Source organism: Poecilia latipinna, unplaced genomic scaffold, assembly GCF_001443285.1.
Source record: "Poecilia latipinna isolate Pla-1442-1.1 unplaced genomic scaffold, P_latipinna-1.0 Scaffold570, whole genome shotgun sequence".
Taxonomy (NCBI): domain Eukaryota; kingdom Metazoa; phylum Chordata; class Actinopteri; order Cyprinodontiformes; family Poeciliidae; genus Poecilia; species Poecilia latipinna.
In genome coordinates, this window is record NW_015113186.1 from 177,749 (window position 1) to 200,700 (window position 22,952).

General features: G+C 37.3%; 1 protein-coding gene across 1 annotated transcript in view; it reads left to right on the forward strand.

Annotated features, from left to right (window-relative positions):
* nr6a1a (nuclear receptor subfamily 6, group A, member 1a) overlaps nt 1-22,952 on the forward strand; it is a 134,230-nt gene that overhangs the window by 4,848 nt on the left and 106,430 nt on the right. Inside the window, exon 3 of the mRNA XM_015041827.1 lies at nt 21,312-21,359. Within this exon, the coding sequence (XP_014897313.1) occupies nt 21,312-21,359 (48 nt within the window). The remainder of the gene's footprint in view (nt 1-21,311; nt 21,360-22,952) is intronic.

Sequence of the window (22,952 nt, forward strand, 5' to 3'; positions counted from 1 at the left end):
TCACGATAAATTATCGTGACGATAAATTACAAAATTTATCGTCACATCCAAGATTAAAAGTCTCCCAACCTCGGCTCCTCCTAAGTAATGGTGCCCTGGCGCCACTGAAGGTTCGTTGTGGATGTTGTAAAAAAAAAAAAAAAAGTTTAAATAAAACATTGGAGGAAGAATTCAGTGTTCCTCCAATGATTTTTGGGAAGTTGGTCATATACACGGGATTAATGAAGATAAAACTAATTGCCACGTTGACACGTTTTAATAGTTGTTGGAATATTACATTTTCTCTGATATTTTTAGCATTCTCTTGCACAATTAGTTTCTCTTTATGTTGGACATTCTTGAAAGATATGGAGTTTTATTAAACCATTTTTGAGGTCTGGAACAGTTTGGAAATATGTCTGTTTCCAAACTGAATTTACCCGTCATTAAAAAAATAACACTTTCTGTTTAAAAAGAGCTTTTTTACAATAATGTGTAATTCATGTAAAAATTAACATCAGAACTAAAGTTTTAACGCTGGTTAAACATTTTGTTTTCATTTAAATGACACAGGTCACAAGTAAATATCCACTCATTTCACTGCTTTTTCACCTATCAGTGTTTGAAATTGGCCCTGTGATCCCTCAGATTGAAGTGTGCTTCACCAAACAAATAGCTTCCACAGATGTTCTTTGTTCTTATGTCTACATAAAAACAAATGTGTAGCTACGTCACAAATTTAGCTTTAAGTAATCAGTGTTACATGTACGATGACCAGCCCAGATTTAAAAAGCCAAAGCATTATAGATTTTGATCTGCAGAGCTGGTGTAAGTTGGGCCACAAAACTGGTGAAATGGCCCTTTTCTGTTCAACGACATCAGGAACTGAATTCAGCATTCTGTTTTCTTATCATGGACCATGTAGATAAATGAAAATGTTGTGCACATTTATCAGAAATAATAAAACCTGTGCGGGAAAAAATTCCATCAAATTTGAGTCTGAAAAAGTATGGAAATTTTTAAATGGAAAATTTGTGGGGAATCTGATAATTAAATATGTTTTCATTTTTGACTAGTAGAGGAAAAGCATCTTTCTTTTTCTTCAGTTTTCTTAGTAACTAAGCTGTAAACAAATCCGTTTCAAATGAAGGAAATCTATTTGCAGACTTGTTGAAAACAAATAACCAAGCAAAAAAAAAAATATATTTTTTTTATTGTTCCTTCATTATGAACCTATTTATTTATATTACATGTGCTTCTTATTAATTTCTTGTCAATACTTACATTTCATTCTCAGCTTTATAATATATATTGTTGTGTATTATAATTGACAGAAAGAGAGAGATTTATTTGACGTAAGCTAATGTGGTTTGATTTTGTGAAAACAGAATTAGCTGATGTCTAGATTATTACTCACTCAACCCTGTCACTCCTTAACACAGTGAGGGTGTCTTAAGTGATCATTAATGCTCAGTATGAATGTTAACAAAAACAAAACAAAACTTTAGGGAAATATTCTAAAAGTACTTATTTTATATTTAGTTGTACATCTGTAGACAATTGTTGATTTTTTTTTTCTTTCCTAATTTCATATAAGGTCACTAAAAACCCTAAAACTTGGTGGAGGGAGAACATTTTCTCCCTACAGATCACAGGAAAGCTTCTGCTTTTCTTTCTCTCTTATTAAATTGTATAAAACATTTGTAGTTTTCCAACTCTAAAGGTAGCGAGGCACTGAAGATGTCACCTTGGAAACCATTCTCATTTTTATCGCTGCCACCCCAGGACACAGATGCCTCCAGATGTTGAGGTCCAGCTGGAAGAGCCATTCCTGTCTGCTGAATAGCAATGTCCACTCCTCAGGCCTATTTACCATCATCCACTATTGTTCAGAAGAAACAAAAGCAGCTTAGAGCTCGGGGCAACTCCGACTCCACTCTGAGTCTCCGCATAACCACATTTGGGAAACAGACTTAATTTCTATTGATCCCTTCAAACACAACACACGAGCTGCCCTGAAGTGTGCATGTTTGGTGTGACTGAAGGCAGTGGAGGAGTAAAGCAGGACGACAGGTTTGGTGTTTATGTGGAGCTGATCCTGGGGGTTTGGGCGGCCTGGCATGAGCAGGGAGCGTAGGCTGAAAGAAAGTGCTTTGTCAGCCTCTGCTGTGGCTCCATGGAGCCGGTGAGGGGCTGTCCTGTCCCCCGGGAAGGGTAAGCAAGTGGAACAGGGACAGGATTTGACCCCCATAATGTCCCTTCTCCCTTTCCTTCTCCCCGCCCCCCACTGTGATGATTGAATGATGACCGGTACAGTAGAATGGGAGTGGGTTTCTTTTGCAGCTGATGATGGTGGTGGTGGTGGTGGTGGGGGAGTAGGGGGTATTAAAAGGTGAGGGGGCAGATATAATCCATCATGTTGCGTTTCTTGTCTCTGTGTTTCTGCCACCAAAAGGCTTGTAGAATTGCAGCTTGACGTTTCAGAGGAATCAGAGGAGTGATTAGTTTGACACATATCCAACAAGAGCGGTGTGCTGTGGAGCAAGTTCTAGAGAAGAGCCTGAACAAAACCTAAAACTCTGCAGAAAAAAAAAAATAACCGGCACAATGGCAGTGGTTCAGATATTTCTTTAACCAGGCTTGGAACCAGGCTATTTATGAGATGCGTGAAACACGCACAAATTCAAAACATCCTTTGGACAGACTTGTTTCTCATTTAAGGCTCCCAAACTCTGGAACCTTCTTCCCACAGACCAAAAAACTAAAGACAGACATTAACATCTTTATTGGAGCCCAAAAGCTTAAATCTGGGCAAATCTGTTTACATGGGGAAATGGAATGGATGTTCTTTTAACAGTTCTTTTAACATTCTGCTTTACAAATGTTAGTTTTCTCTTAGATTCTTCCTCTTTTCTTATCCTTCTAAAGCCTCCTAGGCACAGGTGTTGGCAAGGCTGCTATAACTCTAAAAGCAATGCAGTGTATTTTAAGTGGTCTATTAAAAAATAATTATCAAAAGTATTAGGTTATTTAAATAAAAAAGTACACAGAGTAATACTTCAGTATCACCAACCCATCTAGGTGGACAAATAATTTAGAGTATGTTCTGGGAAGATCTTAACAATGAACCAGAAATTGATATGACCCAACCTTAGATTTATTTACATGTCAGTAATTCTCACAACTTGCTCTAAATCTCATGGTCCCACTGTACCTATTTATAAAATTATTAGTGGGGAGAATCAATAAAAAAATTGGTTGCTTCAATTGCTGCATCTGTATTTAATTACATTTTATTTGAAAACTATAAATTGACTAAATATGCAATATTTTCAACTCAAAAACCATTTTTGCTGCTGAATTGAATAAATAGAGACATGAACTCAACAACAAATATGTATAGTTTTTAATCTTTGCTTCCAGCATCAGATTGATGCAAATTGCTATTAGCTGTTCAGCTTTCCAGTGTTACAGGAAGCCCTGATCACTCATGGAACTTATTTGGAAAAAACTTTTTTTTTTTTTTTTAGAAATGTGGACTGTGGATGCCTCATCTGTGCTGTTGCACCAGCTTTAGCACTGAGATGCTATTTTAGGCTCAAATAGATTCACTGATAGACAAACTAATTTTAGCACAACTGGCACAAAATAAAAGTATTTTCCAGGGTCGCATCAGATCGGTTTAGAAGCAGACATCAACCCCCGGTGGGGCAACAGAAGCATCTTTGTTTTCCATGGCAGCTATTTGCTGATGTCGCAAACATAAAAAAGATTCTGCCTGAACGTTTGTATGTTTAAAAAAAAAAAAAAAACAAGTGAAAAACTGTTGTATGCTAAAAACAAACAATTGTGTTAAAATCTTTAGTGCCTTAAAATGTATGTGATTAATCTAAATTCACTTGCCCAAAAATTATACTTTGAATTCAAAGAAAAGTAGACAGAGATGGAAGTTGTTTTTCAGAATTATATATTTACAAATTCCGATTGTTTTCTATAAATGTTTATACAGAAATGCTACTATCAATCCTGACATTGTTTTTAAGGAAGACCAGACATGTTTTACATTACACAGTTTAGAGATTTTAAAAAGTATGGAGTATGCAGTAATCAGCAGTAGAATGGTGGTGACTGTGTTCCTACTAGGACAACATCTGGTTTCTAAGGCGATAGCAAATCTGACCAGGTCATTCATGTATAGAAGAGTGTAAAGTTTGCAGTGGGAAAACTTCTGAAACTTATTGGGTACAAATAAGTTAAGTTAATAAATTGTATGCTACATATTTTTTGTAGCTTGCAAAATGGTGCATGGACATATCACTATACACATTGCCTTTATAAATCCGTGATGTTAGAACAGGAGCGTAACATTCAGTATCTAACATAATACTGTCAGGGGTTTGGAATTGTAGTTTTTTGCACAAGTCTTCATTCCCCATGTGGTAAATTACAGGCAAACTGCACCACAAGGTGCTTTTATGTCTCTCCCTACAGTGCTGGTTGTTTAAGTCTCCAAAATGCTGCACTTAGGGGTGCACTGATTGAAGTTTGCTGGCTTTTTGCAGATTACCAAGCTTTAAAAAGCTTGACCTGCCGATACTGATTTTTTTTTTTTTTTTGTCTGAAATATTGCTAAATATAGCAAGAGAGTCGCTGAGTTGGTGACAGTGGGGTGACTATTGTTAACTGTGAACGTGTGGGTCTGTCAGGCAAACTTCTCTCACAGCAGAGAAAAAGAGGACAGTGGCTGATTTTCAGGTCTTTGCTGAGGTAGATGAGATCGGTGGAAAAGATCATTTTCACATGTCAGCCGATCGCTGATCTCACAATTAAGAAAATCGTGGCTAATTTATTGGCTGGTCGACTTGTCGGTGCACCCTAGTTGCACTCATACAAAAGTACTCTTGGTTCCCTTTAATTCACCATATACATCCTAACTTTATGAACTTGGCTTGGGATGCCATTATGTTATCCATGCCACGATTCAGCATTCTAGATTTAACGGCGTCTCTTTTGCATATTTGGCTGTCTTTTTTCTTTCACATTTATATACATATTTCCACACTTTATTATAAATATGTATGCAAGTCCAAAACTGTTGTCAAAATGTTGATGTATGCCCTTTGCTATGTAAACTTTGAACTTTAAACGAAGCATTTATGTGCAGTGTTGTGGCAGGAAGTCTCCTTTGCCCCAGAGGTTTAAAGGCTGAATGTCCTTGATGCTTTGGCTCTTGTTTCTTGGCAACATGTTTGAGGTCAGGCTGATGGAGGTCAAATGGTGATGCATCGCCACAGCAGGACTGGAACGCAGCTCAGTACTGAGGTCCATGCACGATGTTCTGTTACTGCATATTTTTGTGATTTTGACCATTTCTCATTTTCTGGAAAAAATGCTTGGAATTTCAGAGACATGTTTCCAGTAGTTCATAGAATAGAAGAACAATTTTCATTTTACTCAAACGTATACTTATAAAAAGTAAAATCAGAGAACTAATAATTTTGCAGTGGAACTGAACTGAAAATAATTTATATAAAATAATGTCTTCATTTATAATGTAAGTCTAAATGTTTTATTTGTGTGTGTGTGGGGAGGTATATCATGTGACACGTGAGGGGTGAGGGGGAAGTGGCAGGTAAGTGCTATTTGAACGAGGAGCAGGGACAGTGGGATGATGCTCCTGAAGGATTATTGCTGCTGCGCTCGGCTGACCTCAGCGTAACCCAGCAAAGTATTTACAGCCTCCACTTGATCCATCAGCTGCAGGGCTGGGGCACTTTGCCTGCTCGCTCCTGGCAGAGGTAGAAGGACTCCAACAGATGCTAATGGAAGCCCTTGCACCATAGCCCTATGTCTGTGCTGTGTGATGGTGTATGGAATGAGCTGGAGTATCATGACACAATGATGCTTGATCTGGGAGTTGGGCTTTTGTCAGGCTTCTGTGATATTCATCATGTCACCAATCCAGAGGCAATAAATGTCTTCAGTTTGAGTTTGGTTGGAGGATGACTTTATAGGCAGCTGTAAAGCACTGAACTTGGTATGTAGAGTAGTGAGGGCCTTCCTGTGAGGCTGCAGCTCTGATGGGTACAGTTATTGGTGGGGGTTATAAAAGATCAACTCCTGTAAAGAATGAAACCAGCTTGGTTCCAAATAAAACTCTCAGTTGAAAGAACCAGCATTGATCTGGGTTTTGTGCACAACTAAAAATTCTTCAAAGCTTACAGCCTTACAGTTCAGCATCATGCAGTTCAGTCATTTTACAACAGAAAAGACACATGGAGTCGTGCAGGTAGAGGTTTTTAAATAGAACTGTTGAATAGAAACTCTTGTTCTTACCTGAACACAAACATACATAGACTTCTCCAGGTTGTAAAAGGACAGTTTTTGCATATTTTTGCTATTTAACAATTATTATCAATACAAACAATATTTAAACAAACAATATATTATTTCTACATAATACTTAGGAGTGCACCGTTTGTAGTTTTCTGGCCAATCAGGGATCTTTATAAAACCTGACTTGCTGATTCTGATTTTGGCTGACATGCTTTTTTTTGTTTGAAAAATCAGTAAATATAGCAACAAAGTTACTAAGTTGTAGAGGATGTCTACAACATCCTCCAAGTTGGGGTCAGAGTTCACCATAACAATAAATTAATTTCTTTTCCATGATAACTGTAAGCAGTCTGATTATTACAGATCCCTAGATCACACTTTTGTTGCTGGTGTTCTAGCTAAAGTTTTTCTACTGATGCCGATACTGATTTTTAGCCAACTATGATTTCTTTTCATTAATTATAATAAAGATACAAAAAAAGATTTTAAACAGTTCTAATCCAAAAAAAAGTATTTATATTTATGTGAACTTTTAGCCCAGCAATGTTTTAACTAATTGGAAAAAAAGTATTGTACTGTTGAGTTTCAAAAGGACTAGCCATGGATTAGTTGATGAAGCTGGAAATGATCAGGTCTTTGCCATAAACAAATTTAAAAATATTTTTGCATCCTTCTTTTATTGATAAAGTTTAGACTCATTAGTGGAATAAAAATGGAAATGTAGTTCAACTCAATAATTAACTTTTAAATGTTAACAGTTTTTCAGCGTTTTTAACTAATTTTGTTAAACTAAAATGTAATTTTCTTTTCCTTTTGGTCTCCAGTTCAAAACCAAATCAGGACTTTGTGGCTTAATGTAAGAAACAAAGATGATAAAATACAATTTAAAAATAACTTCCTGTTTTTAAGCTTGTTAAAGTCTTGGGATATTTCATTTTTCTTAAAATCAGGTTAATATCAGGGTGGTACAACTGTATCTAGATTGCCCAGGGACAGAGTCTATTGGCTGCCGCTCACATCCAGCTGATGGGGACGGTCTTTTCTCTGGTTAGAGCTAATTCTAATCAGATGGCTGCTGTAGGCCTGAGTTTGCTCAGTGCTATATGCTGGCTGGCTCTGTGAGGTAATAAAACTCTGACCCCTGGTATGATGAAAGAGAAGTTGCTCCTTTGAGCATGTCAAGTGGTGGTGATAGAGTCCCTACTCCACCTCCACCCCCCCTCCCTGACCACAGCGTGACCCAGAGCCCAGTCACGCACCAGGATCAACTGTTAATGTTGATTAGATGCATGGAACCAACACAATAAAAGTCATCGTTTGTTTGACGTCTTAAAGAGGGTAACCAATTTAGGTTTATCTACCATCATGTACTTTTTTGCTTCAATAATATGAAATAATAATCTGAAAGTGGGAGGCTATCCAGTTGTTGATCTGAATAGGACCTCCTTTTTTAAAAGGAGGTTCTCTACCTTCCCCAATAAAAAAAAAAACAAAAAAAAAAAAAACATCCACCACAAAACTATTGACAAATCTTCCCTGTATTGTAACAATCAGTTTGTCTTTGATTTTGTATAGTCAATGTATCACTTAGACAATCAGTCTCTTTATTTAGAGCAGGCTCTATACATGACAGTAACAGAGTGTGCTTTACATAAGAACAAGAGATGAAGCAATGATGAGCTAGATGAGGCTTAGCATGAAAACAATGTGCTGAAATGTCTAGTTAACAGAGACGATGATGGTGTGAAGAATTGAGGAAACATGAGGAGAGGACATGGAAGGTAGCAAAATTCTAAGAAGCATAGATTCTAAATATTTTTGTTGGGCTAAGATCAGAATACATATGATAATAAAAAATAGAAATGTTACATAAAAACACTGAGGTAAAATAGAATCTACATTATGTATTATGTAAATAACTGGTATAAAACAAAGTAGATAAAAATTTATATTAAGGCAGATTAACTTAAGGTAAGGTGAAACTAGAAATGAATAATTATTGAAGTTTTTTGGTGGAACTAGTGGTCTATATTTGCAGTATTAGACAGTATGACCAAAAAGATAGACCATTTACTTTTAAAACATTAATAATGTCATCATGTCTGTAGGAAGATGAGGGTCATATTAACAAAATGATTCCTCACTGATGGTTTTTGTTCTTCCTTTGGGTTTTATCAAAATAGCTATTTTGGACGACCTGAGGGGTCTGGATGGCTTTATCATTAAAGTGGGAAGATCTGATAAAAAAGTGGGACTGAGACCATTAATGTCCAAAACCGTGAACTGTCAGATGCTCTACTGAGAAAAACTATAGGATCAATATTTGCTCCTACCTGTTTTCTTTTGCAATTTTCATTGATGAGCACGTACACAGAGAGCGTGTGCTACAGAGTCGCTGTAGAAGGACTACATTCGTCTCCGGAAATCCTGAAAACAGAGTTGTTAGTGGAATTGTTACTAGCAAGAGCTTTAGCTTAACCTGATGGATTGGTTTTCATAACTCATGAAAACCAATCCGTTTCCATGAAACAGACTGGTTTCATGAAAACAATAAGTTTTTCTTTTGAAAATCTTTGCTTGTTTAAAAAATTTTGCTATTTCCCTTGAATGAGCTGAAGAAAGTTCTCCTCTAACCATAACTTTGTATTTTAAATGCAATTTAAAAAAAATGCATTGATTAACTTTAAGTCATCAGATGGAAAACTTATATTTACTAATGTTATAATGAGCATAAACATTATTCCTTAGAGGCTGTTATGGTTGAAAGCTGCTAAAATCCAAGCTTTAGTGAAAAGTATTATAGTATTTTACGTGAAGTCGTCCACTGGAGATTATTTCGAAAAAAAGCAGATTTAGTAGAGGTGTTGTGTGAATTTGACTGGCATTGGAGGCCAGCTCCATGTGGCTACATGCTTTTGTCAGCCAGAAACACTGAGTATGACAGCACTGACATGTGGATCTGCTGTGCTGTGCCTTGTTACACAACAAGGTCAAGGGTCAAATGTCGAGGTCAACGTATGACGGCGAAGCTGCCTGTTAAGTCAGCCCTTAAGTTCCATCACAATCTGTCAAATCTTACATCCACCCCAGTGTGTGCTGAGAGGCTGCTAGTAGATCTCGGCCTAATGGCAGACTGCTGATCCGCACTCAGAAATAAAGAACTGATTGGAGTGAGGGAGAGGGAGGGAGAGAGAAAGTGAGGGAGAGAGAGAGGTTTTGAGTAAAATGAACATTTCTGCAAACAAATTTAATATTTATTTGCAGAAAATGAGAACTGGATAAAAAAATCCCAAACACATTTGCAGTGCTTTCGGACCTCAAATAATGCAAAGAAAACAAATTCATATTCATATAGAAACAACAATACTAATGTTTTAACTCAGGAAGAGTTCAGAAATTAATGTTTGGCGGAATAACCATTAGGTTTTTAATAGGGTCCAGTGAAGTGGTCTCTTCATTTGTTCCAGAGCTGTATATAGGATAAATTGATACACACACACACACACATATATATATATATACACACACATATGTGTGTGTATATGTGTACTGAAAGAGCACAAATCAGTTCTATATTTCTAAGATGAAAGGCTAATTGTTTATAATTTGATAAATTTGAAAAAAAAGGACCTCATTATATTTTATCAATTTCTTGTCAGCTGCATTAAATACTGACTGAATAAACAAAGTTGTTTTCTCACGTATTAAACATAAACATATGTATAAAATAAAACGAATAAAAATTTGACAAACTTATGACTAAGATTAAGACTAAGCTTGGTTGCAATTCTTTAATTACTTGAATTACAATGTAAAATAAAGATATTTAAAACTATTTTTAATCAATTTAAGATGTGCCTTTGAGTATTTTTAATTAATCTTTTTGGCCTGTTGAATATTTCCTTTTTTCCACAGGATCATTTTTACTGTAAGCAAGAAGTCAGGAATGTAGATTTGTGAAATGCATGTTTCTTTTTATTAGAATTCTAAATTACATGTACACAATATTCTTCTTGGACAGGAAGTTTTGCTTCAGCTAAGAGCTTAATACACATGGATGGAATAACTGTTTCGATAGTGTTGAGTTTTGATAGATTGATTCTGAAATGTTGGAACATTTTAGTCCTAAGTTGTTGGTTGTCTCAGCCTTATAATTAGGTGGCGGATGCTATGACAACAGTGATGCATTACTATTTCTATATTACTACGAAGTCATAATCACAAGTTTAAAAGTAATTTTAAACTTATTTTATATTTTTTTTTATCACTTTTTACAATTCCGCCTAATCATATCAGGAAGAACTGACATTTCTAATTTTTGGCTCACTGAAGACTTCAAGTATCCTCTTTCTACAGTTTACTCTTTCTATAAAATAGGCATATGTGGAAATTTTCTTTTATCATTACTGTTTGCAAATTCATCAAAGTCTAGTGTTATAATTGTAATATTTTTTATTTGGATTGTCATCAACACACTCGGAATAAATAAATTCTCAATGTTAGATGATCAAAAAGGATACTGAACGCACTCTGACATCCTTGGCTCTTTAGTCATTGTTTAGACATTTACTTTTTCTGAAAATCAATAAGCATTTATTCCATCCAAAATGACTTAGTCTGTCAGAGTGCTGAAAAAGGTGGAAAGTGACACTAAGTAGAACTAGAAAACAGAGAAAGTGGCACACAGACGATCTCACACTGCTTACTTCTTCACCTGGTGTTGACCAGACAAATGATATGTGTTGACATATCATTTGTCTTCATATCACCTGGTTAAGTCCTTTTTTGTCGGGATTAACAGAAATGATCCTTTTATATTTTTGTCCAATAAATGTACTTTTAGCTTCATTTGGATTTCTAGAGTTTTTGATTTCCTTGTCCTATCATTAAGTAGCAGATTTACAAATAAACTCTTATGTTAACAATTGTTAAACTCAAGAAAATTAATTTTACTATACTAACACAAGAAGAAATGTCTCATTTGATATAATGCTCCTAAGTCTTTTATTATTTTTTTTTAGCATGTGTTGAGCTTTGATAACAACAAGCTGATCCTGCTTTGGTCTTATCACAACATCACAGCCAGGTGGTCACGTTACTGGCGGCAACATCTCCCCTCTTCACTTTGTTATAACCCCATCTGTTCCTCCAAGACTGTCTGAAGCAAACTGAAACTCCTTACTGTCATGCATGGACGTCTTTATTGGAGGGGGTGGAAGGGTAAAGTGGTGCCCAAGGGGTAAAGAAGCCCTCTCTACTCTGACCTCTCAGCAAGCATGGGATTCATTATGTTCTGCTGCTGCAGCAGAGTGAAAACAATGATGTATCTGTGGCAGTGCTTCCTCTCATCCATCTTGCAAGTGGGAAAGAGTGATTGATTGAGCAGAGCGCTGATGTCACACAACTAAGACCTGTTTTTTTGACCTTTATTCACCCGAGGTAATGGTCCATCTTCATTGTCTGTCCTACGTCACACGCCTGTAAATAAGTTTTGTCACTGTAACAACCTCATTAGAATCCTGTAATCTGGGATGTGCGGATGCATTAGTAACATGGCACTGCCCTCTTTTGGGTCACAGTGGGAAGTCGTGGACTGATCATCTCCTTTTTACATGTTACTTTTACACAAAACACCATGCTGGCATTAAAGCATAGATTACCAGATCAAATTAGGTTTTTTTTTTTTTTTTTTTTTATTAATTTGGTTGAAACATTCAAAGTGTCATTGTTTATATAGTAGGGACAAACATGAGCCTAACTGAGTGTGCTCATTTAGTAAAAGTATTCTTAATCCGTTTCTGCTCAGTTTTGTTGAGGTTTAATGATGATTGATTTTACACCCAAGATCATGACCATTTGAATAGTAGTCTTCAAATAATACTACTGGGTACATATGACAGATAACTCATTTTGCAGAATTCAAACGGAGCAGTAGAAAATTTGAGAAAGATGGTCTAAATCTTTGCTTTACCCTGTTGTCTACATGACTGTGATCCCTGGTACCAAGCCTTTTCTTCATCACACACCTGTCTTCTTGTCATTGTACATATAGCACATGTTTTCCCCTGTGATGAAATCTTCCTTCTATAAACTATTAACACTAATTTAGATCGTTGGTGATGATAAACTTAGTGTGTTGTGTATTTTTGTCTCGTTCTTTGTTGGAGCTGCGATAGACTGTCCATCTGTTTAAGATGGAGCCCACAACTGATTTGATCATGTTAAACAGGAAGGACCAGGGGTAAATAAGTAAATGGATGAAAACTGAGTGGCTGGATGAATGAATTACATGTAGCATGTACACTCGAGCATATTGTTCGTTTTGTCCATAGCAACAACCTATTAGCAGCATGTACTAGTAGGCTCCATTTGTGCTGGCTGATCTAAATCTGTGGTACATCTCCTAGCTAAAGATTGATGTTGTAATAAAGTGATGGGGACTATTGCCACCTATAGGCCAGTACAGCAGTTGGTCACCATAGAAACTCTATGTACAAAAGCTGTTCCTGTCCAAGAAGATGCATTGGATTACTGGTGTTGCTCCCCTTCAAAGAGCTTTTTGATCTTCTAGATCCAATTAATTTGTTGGGTGTTTCACAATATACTTAAAAAATATCTGTGAGTTGATTGACATGCCAGGATTTGAATAGCCTCAAAGAGATTTTGAAAGTGCTCACATTAAAGTTGATTGAATTTGTCATTAGTTGTTGTTTTACTATCAGAACTTGGCAGCTTAGTTGCAGTGGCAAAGAGAATATCTGATTAATGAGTGGAAGAAACTCATTGCTGCCACTAGGACCTCACACGACCAACAGTTTTTTGGGGGGGCAGTGTTAAAACTCATTCAGAAACAAATTCTTTATCTTTTCTCTCTGTAGCTCTTTATTTAAAACAGACCTATTTGCTGGAATAACAGGTAATTTACTATCATTTGGGTTTTGGCATCGAGATCAGAACAGGCTTAAAAGTCGAGGCTGATGTACTATGGTTATCGGGTTGATGCTGCCCTTCATTTCTCTTTAGAGTAGGTCCTCTGCTGCGTAGGGGAAACGCTGTTTCAATGCTTTTAGAGATTCTTTTGGAGCATAAATATTAGTAGGGATGCTCCGATCAAGTTTTATGCTATTGAATCAGCCCTAAATGCTGATCGGGGCTGATCACCAACACCAATAACGCAGATCTGGCAGAAAAGAACCATAAAATTACTTTAATTTACATAAGCACATACAAAAACTTGCAAGAAAAGTACAGCAACTATTCAGTCAAAACCACAACTGAAAAATCTGTTATCAGTGATGCAATATTTAACAGATTGAAAACAGTAAAACTCTCAGCAGCCTAAATTATGCAGAAAGTCAAATAGATCTCACAACATTGCACATATCGAATAATGTCCAGCTAACAAAGGAATCATTCGAAGTCAAATGTAAGTTGCATTCAACACTGTTTTGTGAATGAGAAAACTCAGTTGTGCATAGTTTAAAACAATAGTGTGTTTACCCTTTTATTATATGAAAAGAAATAAATGCAGTGCTTCATATGCACATTAAAAGCCCATTTGCTACTTAAACCAGATTAATCTAATCTTGAGCTTGAAGCAGAAAAAGGCACTACTGAAATTAAAGAGCATTTACTTTGAACGGGCAAAAAAATGTTCAACAGCATTTACTAAAGTTATTTTTCATAAAGAGAAGCATCTGTACTTTTCCAGTCATGAGTCTATTCCTGTGTTGGTCCACAATGGTGGATGCAGCACTGAATTTAAGCGCTTACTCTTCATATTTGTGCAGGGTGCAGATATTATTGTGCCGAAGTGTAAAATCTGGATTTTTCTGCAGAGATGTTAAACTTAACACTGAAGTCCCAGCTTTATATATGAGCTGTGAAACGTCCAGGAGATGCAACACCTTTTTAAGGAGACGTTCAATGTGTCAGGACTCTGTCTGCTGGAGCTTGGGCAGGGTTATGTCTGCAAAATGAAATCATTTTTGGGGTTATTTGCTTAGCCTTCTGCCTGTCGTGTTCATACTGCTGGGTGTTGGAAATTGAAGACTGCTTCAACTGCTGTCTGACAGTTCTGAGTTTGTTTTAGTTTATTCTCTGCAGTGAGCCTCAATAAATTACCATACTCTGCCAAGTGCTTGCTTCTTAATATCACATTAGATTTGTTGATTGATGCTTTTTGACCTGCTTCCAGGATGATCTGTTGTCATAAATTACATTAATACACAATTACATAAATTACATAAATTACATTAATACACAATTACACTTACAATCGTGCTGCTTCACAGCTCCTAATTTCTTTACACCTTTACTCTCAGAGCTGCTCAATACTGGACAGCAGGGGTGCCCAAGTCGGTCCTCGAGGGCCGGCATCCTGCATGTTTTAGTTCTCTCTCTGGTTATAGTAACAACCTCCTCAGCATGTCTGTGTTCTCCTTAGGCCTCTAATGAGCCATCATTTGATGCAGGTGTGCTAAACCAGGGAGAGAACCAAAACATGCAGGATGCCGGCCCTCCAGGACCGACTTTGGGCACAACTGCTGTATAGCATACATTTACTGTTATTGCAATTTTACTGTATGCAATATAAGTATCGCAAAGAATAGGGGTGGGCAATATGGACTTACATTTTTTTAAAACATCATTAATTGGAATTTAAAGCAACAACAATGAATCAAAAATCTTGTCAGAAATTTATAATGATAAATGATAAACAATACGATAAATGCAAAGAACTCCTTTGGATTGCAATAAAAATCATTTATTGTATAAGCAGCTGCAGCAAACTTTGTCAGTAATATTTATTGGTAATGACAAACTTAATGAATAAATCCATTTATTAATTTCCATTTTCCTGATATGGCATAGCCCTATAGATCATTACTGCCTAATAATTTTTCCATGTTAATTATGAACAGACCGTTAATTATGTACAATAGAATGAGTCGTACGGTGATAGCCCAGCTGCACATCAAAGCCTGGTGAAGCAGCCTGGCTGGAAGTCATCAGAACATCCAGAGATGATGGATGCTATAGAGTTGAGCTACTCAGTGGTAAACCACACAAATCCATCATGCTCCGTACGTCCCAATCCACAAGCAGGGAGCCAGGGGGGAAGACGGTATGTTGTTTTGATGGTGAGCTGATTGTGCTGGAGGTTGCAAAGGTTTTAAAGGTGAAAGGTTAAAGATGCAGCCTTTCATTGTCGGCAGACAATGGGCCACAGCGGAGCAGGCTCTGGCTGTATTGGCTGCTGCTAGAAACCTGTCCAGCCTCAGGCTATGATGGTCAATAAGCTGTTGCGGGGATTAGTGACAGAGACCACACACTCAAGCACTCTGTTCTTCTGTACTGTGGGGCTGGTCATGGTGAACATTGAAGCTTTGGAGAGCAGACTGAAACAACACCTGGCTCTGATCTCAGAAATGTTGTTGTTAGTTGACCAGAGAGCAACTAAAAAATCAGAGAGCAATTTGTGGAGGGTTGATGGACCAGGACCCTCACAGTGGGTAAGGGAACACTGTGAAGCTGGTTTTGTGTTGAAGGAGAGCTCTGTTTTCTCTTGCTCTCAAGTTGTGAATATTCACTGTAACTTCACAAATTCTTTGACATTCTTAACTTATGATTTCTTAAGAAAAATCAACAGCTTTTATTTATTCTGCTGTTTATTTAGGGCTGCAGTTAACACATTTTAATAATGGAGTATTCTATTTGTCAGACAATATTTTTGATTAATCTGATTTAAAAAAAAAAACAGCACATTCTGCAAATTTTTCATTTAACCATTTAATGTAATTAAAAATGCAAATAAATAAATAATTCAATTTCACTATATTGATATAAATAATATCCCTTCAGTGAACACTGGATTATTTGCAGCAAAGGATGCTTTCTTGGCTTAAAAACCCCTCTAACATCAACCTGTGAAGCTCAGGCCATCAGTACAGATGATCTGTTTATTTGTCCAATTAACCAATCAAAAATCCGATAGCAAAAGGTGCAAAATAGGATATCTTTTTCTTTTTTCTTTTACTTACGTTTGAACCAGGTGAAGCTGAAACTAACATTTGAGGAGTTCTGAGTAGAACAGATTTACAAAGAAAGTATATATATTTTTTTCTATTTAAATCAAACTGCATATATTTTTCATACAGCTTTGGCTTAATTTGAGTGTGGTGTTCTTTTAGCAAATGACCTTGGTCTGCATACTCCAGTTATTTATTATTTAATTACTAAATTAGTTGATGATTATTTCAATAATCAGTTCATCACCATTATTGTTGACCAGGATGGTCGATCACATGATTTGAAACATCGACAGTGAACTAGATTGTGCACTGACTCAGCGGGGGCCTGCAGACATTCGTTCTTGTTACATTTGTATAAGTGTGTGTCTGTTCAGCAGGAAGATGACTGAGGCACGTGTGTGTTGGTGTATGCTCTAGGGAGAACATATGCTGCTGTTGACTGCGGGGCTGGTTCTGGGCAGGGGGAGGGGAGGGACAGGGGGGCAGCTAGCGTGTGTCGGGTCAGGGGTCTACAGCTGTTGGTAGCATGGAGGTACGCTGACACAAATCGGGGGAGGTGAGTGGTTTGGTGGACTCGATACTGATGGCCCCTTGGTCTGAACCAGTCTGGACATGAATGATGTGGCTTACTGGGCGCTGTGTAAGTGAGAAGCGGTCACTCAGTGGGCGCACAGATGGCTGCGCTGCTGAAGGAGGTAAGATGTGGAGGGGGGAGTGGGTAAAAATAAATTCTGGCACCAAGTGGGTAACTGATATGAAGAAAACAGATTGTTCTTCAGCTATGGGAGTCAGATGATACATCAGGCTGTGCATTAAAATCAGACAGTGTGGTCCATTGGTTGATTGGTCCATTATTTATTAGATCGATTAGTCCAGTTATACAGCTTGATTTCATTTTATGGCTAAAAGTGCTCCAGCAGTTTGTGCTGTGAGATTAATTTTTGGTCTAAAAGTCTGTGAGGTGGTCTGCAGAAAGGATTCATCACACTATTCCCTAAAGACAGCAAAATAATAACCACATTACCTGACGTGAATGAATGGATAGTGAGGTGGACAGTGTTTCTGTTGAACATCAATGCAAAGGCTCAATACAAATGCAACACTCAAAACACTTATTCTATGTCAAGTCAAGTGTAGTTTAGATTCATAATCTGTGTGCAGCCCAGTAGAATATAACAATTAGTGACACCTAGCAGGGTTCTGGAAGATAAGAAGCATTTTCCACAGCAGTAAGAAGTAGAGGTGTGCCGATCGATCGGCCACCGATCATAATCGGCCGATTTCCGTGAAAAAGTGTATGATCGGTGATCGCCGATCACGGTCTCTTGTTGCCGATCACACAAACCGATCACCTGCTTCTCATTTCGCAGCCTGCCTGTGCAGCTGGTCTCCTTTTTCCTTCACACACTGCGCAAGCGCAGCAACAAATCCTAAGCGAAGTGGAATTATAATACATTGAATGAATCGGGAAGTTTGCGTTTTGCGGCAGAAAATTGAAGCACGTCAAAATGCATCAACACCACGAATCTAATATGGCATAAAAACAATGCCATACTTGACGGAGTTTGGCTACATCGAGGCTCACTGCAGTAAAAAAGACATACGGAGGATCAGATAGCAGGTAAAGCAGCTCACAGCTACAAACGCTCACCCGGATTAGCATGACGGTCAGAAAGCTAAACAAATAATAACCTGCAAAATTATTTAAGTCTTCGAGCTGCGATGTAAGACGCTGGTTCTGCTCTCCTGTTGAACCGCTGCTACGCTACAGGTAGTAATATTTCACAGACGGAGCGCCGCTTCTGCTCCACCTGGTAGTGACTCTCACACCGAACCTCTGTTTGAAGGTGCAGCATCTAACTTTAAAATTTTTTTTTACATACGCATTAAAACTTTCGTTGTCCTAACATGAAAAAAGAATCTATCTCCTCTGCCTCCTCCCTGTTCTGCATAATTCCTCTGCTCAGTCAGAAACAGCCACTCAGAACTAGCAGTAACCAGCTAGCCGCCATGCTAACAGGAAGTTTTCATTCACTAACTCATGATTGTTTATTGTAATGGATCCTGTATTTGCCTTTGAATGTTAAGTTTTAGACTTGAATTTTTGGCAATGTTGATAGGTTTTATTTTGACTCTTTGCATTATTTAGCCTCTTCAGAGCCTTCATATGTTATCAGTCTATTAAAGATAGTATTATCAATAGCAGTACAATTTGCACAATGCCTGTTTTGTTTTGTTTTGTTTTTTCTTCTTGGAAAAACTTATTAAAAACAAGTTTTTGTCTAAATTAAGGTGAATTCATGTTTCCTTTTTCCACATAATGTAACCAGTAGTGCTTATGATTAAAAAAAATAATAACTATGTGATCAGTATCGGTGATCGGCCTTGATCAGCCCTCATGGGTGATCGGAATCGGAATTGGCAGGAAAAATCCTGATCGGCACATCTCTAGTAAGAGGTCAAACGTCCAGCTCATGATGAGACAACACTTTGGACTAGAATGGCAACATAATGAACACAATCTTTTGGTAATATTAAAATCTTAGGTTATTTAAAACCATTATTCAGAGAATTTCTAAAAACAATTTTTTTATCTTGTTCTTTGAATTGCCTTAAGACAGAGTATAGATATTGACGACAACGATGGCAACTTATTGAGTTTAGGCCAAGATCTTCCATTATGACATTAAACCATTTTACTCTTTCATTATGAAAGAGTAAGATGGTTTAATGTCTTAATGGAAGACATTAAGACATTTAATGTCTTAAGACATTAAGACATTTAATGTCTTAAGACATTAAGACATTTAATGTCTTAAGACATTAAGACATTTAATGTCTTAATGTCTTATGAAGTAAGTTCATAAGAGTATGAACTTACTTCATACTCTTATGAAGTAAGTTACTCTTACTTCATAAGAGTAACCATCTTACTCTTATGAAAGAGTAAGATGGTTTAATGTCATAATGGAAGATGTTGTAGTCTTACTCTTTCATAATGAAAAGAGTAAGACTACAATCGGCAACATACATGGTACTGTTATGGTTACACCCACACAAGTTTTCATGAGGCACAAAACGCAATCATTGTTCAGCAGGGTCAACGATCTGTCTACAGACAGGCATGACTGACTGGATGCTGAATCATCACCACCTCTTTTCTCATCTGAAAGTTTTCATACTGCTCCAGTAAACAAGTTCAAAATATATTTGTCATAGAGACGATACACTTTGAATGCATTGTACTTGGATAATTAGGTAATATTTTTTGGAATCTAAACACTTACTGTTTACATTGATATTGTGATAATGATAAATTAGCAATATATCGTGCAGCCTTAGCCCAATAAAATCCAAGAAAACTATCACCATATCACTATGACTGACTAAAATCTAAAGTGGAAACAAATAACATAAACATTAAAAGATGCAAAACAAAATATGATAAAATTAGAAGGAGACAAGAAATATTAAAACAAACAATAGCTATGACTAAAAAAATAAACAGTGGGGTGTGCAGTTGCAGGAACATGAAGCAACTCCAAAACACTGAGTCAAGCTTTTAGTTTAGCAGGTCTTTTATGTGATAAATATTTAGGTATTCAGATCAACTGTAAAGCATTTTTAAAATGAATATTTTCATATGTTAAGATTTTTAGTTTTGCTCATAATTATTGAGTTCTTACAAATATTAAGAAGAACCACTTTAACATCTTGTAAAGCTAATGTTCTGTTGAACCACAGCGCTCTGTTGTATTTGTGAAACATATGTATGCTGACCTTCACCTATTGATTTGTTTTCTTTTCATTCACACAATGATTACATTCTTCTTGGGTTAATAAATATGGTTAACATGAAAAACGTGGAATTTGGGAAGTAAAGCAGATTTCATAAGGCCCTAGAATCATGCCTGGTGGTTGAACGCTAAGCTCCTGATTTAACATTTTTTCTCCTTGTAAGAAATGTAAGATGTAAGAAATATTCACAAAGACTGAAAGATTGAAATTCCAGGTATAAGTGGGATGGTCATGTCATACTAAAACTCCAGGGCAGACCCAGAACACCCTGGAGGAACTAGATCCCCTCTGGCCTTTGGTCTGTGGAATCTTTGGGATTTCAGACTGATTTGTGGGGGATTTCTGGGTTTTTGAGCTGCACTGCCAATGATTTTAAGCTGATTTTATGTTTAATATTTGCTTAACTTAAAAAGTTCAGTAGTGTTTATTAACCAATTCAGAAGTGGAGTTAATTTCTTCATTTATTTAACATATCGGTATCAGTCCGATTAAAAAACAAAAAACACTGGGATGGTATTAATAACTAATATTTATTTCCATATTGTTGCTGTTTGTTTCTGGATTGGGGGATGAGATTTGTTATGTGACATCTGTTTGGTCATTGGGCAGTGATGGTGATGCTGCAAAGGATTGTGGGAAGCAGAGAAGCAGTGGAGAAGTTAGCAATGTCGTTGATGATTTTTTATTTTTTTTAAATTTTTTTATTTTTTGTGGCCATAACAGCGATATTGATATTGGATATCGATACCTGTCTAAATTCTCATATTAGTGTATCCCTATAAAAATGTACATTAAGTGTAGTTTCTTAATCTCTTAAGTTTTCACGCCTTGGTCTGCAGTTTGAAAAGCAACATGAAATATTTCCAGCTGAATTTCTGTTTTGTATGCCAGGAAAAAGTGTAGATATTGGACAGCAACAGGTGGGGGTGGGACAGTTCGCATTACTGTAAAGCCAAAAAACACTCGGGTCACTGTGACGTTGCCACATTCACCAACCGTTTGACCCGATTCCATGTTTTCTCCTGCAGAGTATTTGCCAAACAACAACGCAGATTCCTGCAGCATGAAGCACTTTCCAGAGCCACTCTTCAGTTTTTAACACTAAAAGCAAACCACGAGTGTAATATCTAACTGTTCATCTGCCTCTATATGCCTTCCCACCAGGTTTTTATGGTGACCATCCCCTGGAGACAGAACCCAGCAACAGCATGGGTGAGTTCAAACACTCTGCCTCCCAGAAGTAAATCTTTAACTTCCTGTTTTTGATGAATCAATCAAGTTTATTTGTATAGCACATTTCAGCAACAAGACAGTTCAAAGTACTTTAAGGAGCTCAGGATTTCAGCTGTTTCTCAGTTTTCTAGAAGTTTATTCCAGATTTGTGGTGCATACAAACTGATTGTTTCTTCTCCATGTTTTGTTCTATTTCTGGAACAAAACGGAGCATCTGGAAGGTTGATACAACAGTAGCAGATCTTTAATGTGTTCTGGTGCTCAGCTGTTCAGTAATTATAACCTATCGTCAGTATTTTAAAGTCTGCTTTCTGAGCTCCAGGAACCAAGTAGAAGGACTTTAGAAGTGGGTGATGTGCTCCATCTTCCTGGTGGAAGAACAAAATCCAAAACACTGGATTTTGCTGCCAGCAGCAGCGTTCTAGATCAGCTGCAGCTGGAAGATTGATTTTTTTTTTTTTTTTTTTTCCCAGGCAGACCTGTAGAGACATTGTAGCAGTAATCAATCTGACTAAAGATAAACACATGTATGGGTTTCTCTAAATCTCGCTGGGACATTAGTTCTTTAATCCTGGAAATGTTTTTCAGGTGATGGAAGACCAACTTTGTACTGTCTCTACGTGACTCTGAAGGTTCAGGTCCGAGTCCATCACTACACCCAGATCTACTAAAGAATAAGGGAGTTAATGGAGAATTTTTACTGTATCTATTGTTACATTACACATTGCAGTAGTCAGTACTGATTAAAAAAATTAGTCCCTTTTCATTGGTCAGACTTATGATAACTTCTGTGACTGCTGATAAAAACTATTAAAGAAAGAGCTTCCTCTAGTGACAAAGCAGAGTTTAACATATATATCTTTTCTCCTTATGTCCACAAGAGGGGAGTATGAGCTCAGCGGTACCAGACTGTCTTGGACAGAGCTGTGTTTTGCTTCTTTAAAGCTACAGCATTAACAGTTGCTGTGAATCCAGAATCCATCAGCTGAAATGAACTGAACGCAAGCAGTGACAGAAAGTGCCTGGAACTATAACAACGTTTGAGCCAGCACTCATAAGTGTTTGTGATGTAAGCAGGTAATGTCTGTTAATAAAATGGTGATAAGTGGTCAAAATGGTAAAGCCAGTGGTCCTTTGCTTTAAAGGAAACCTGCACTGGAGGAGCCGGGGTGAGGCAGTGGTCCAATGTTAAGGTCCAGGTTCACGTGAAGTTCACTTTAGACTCCTCTGAGTGTCATTCCAGCACCAGGTGGCACTGTAGAGAAGGTCAGAGGTCAGACACAGTTGAGAAACAGCTGACCTCGCCATGACTCCTCACTGACCTGATTGTGTGTTGCTCTGCTTGGACGTACGCTTTCTGCTCATCCCTTTCTAAAGCTTTGAGGTAAGAGGAGGAGGAGGAGAGCAGGCTTGTTTCTAGGCAGTGGAAGGAAGCTGAAGAGGAGCTATTAAAGCAGCACACACTGAATGGACAGCATTGTTAGCTTGTAGGAGGATGAGGTGGAAATTTATGAGGCAGTGCCTGATTGGGTTGTAAACTTGACAAGGTAGGCTTGCTGCCAGGACTGCTCT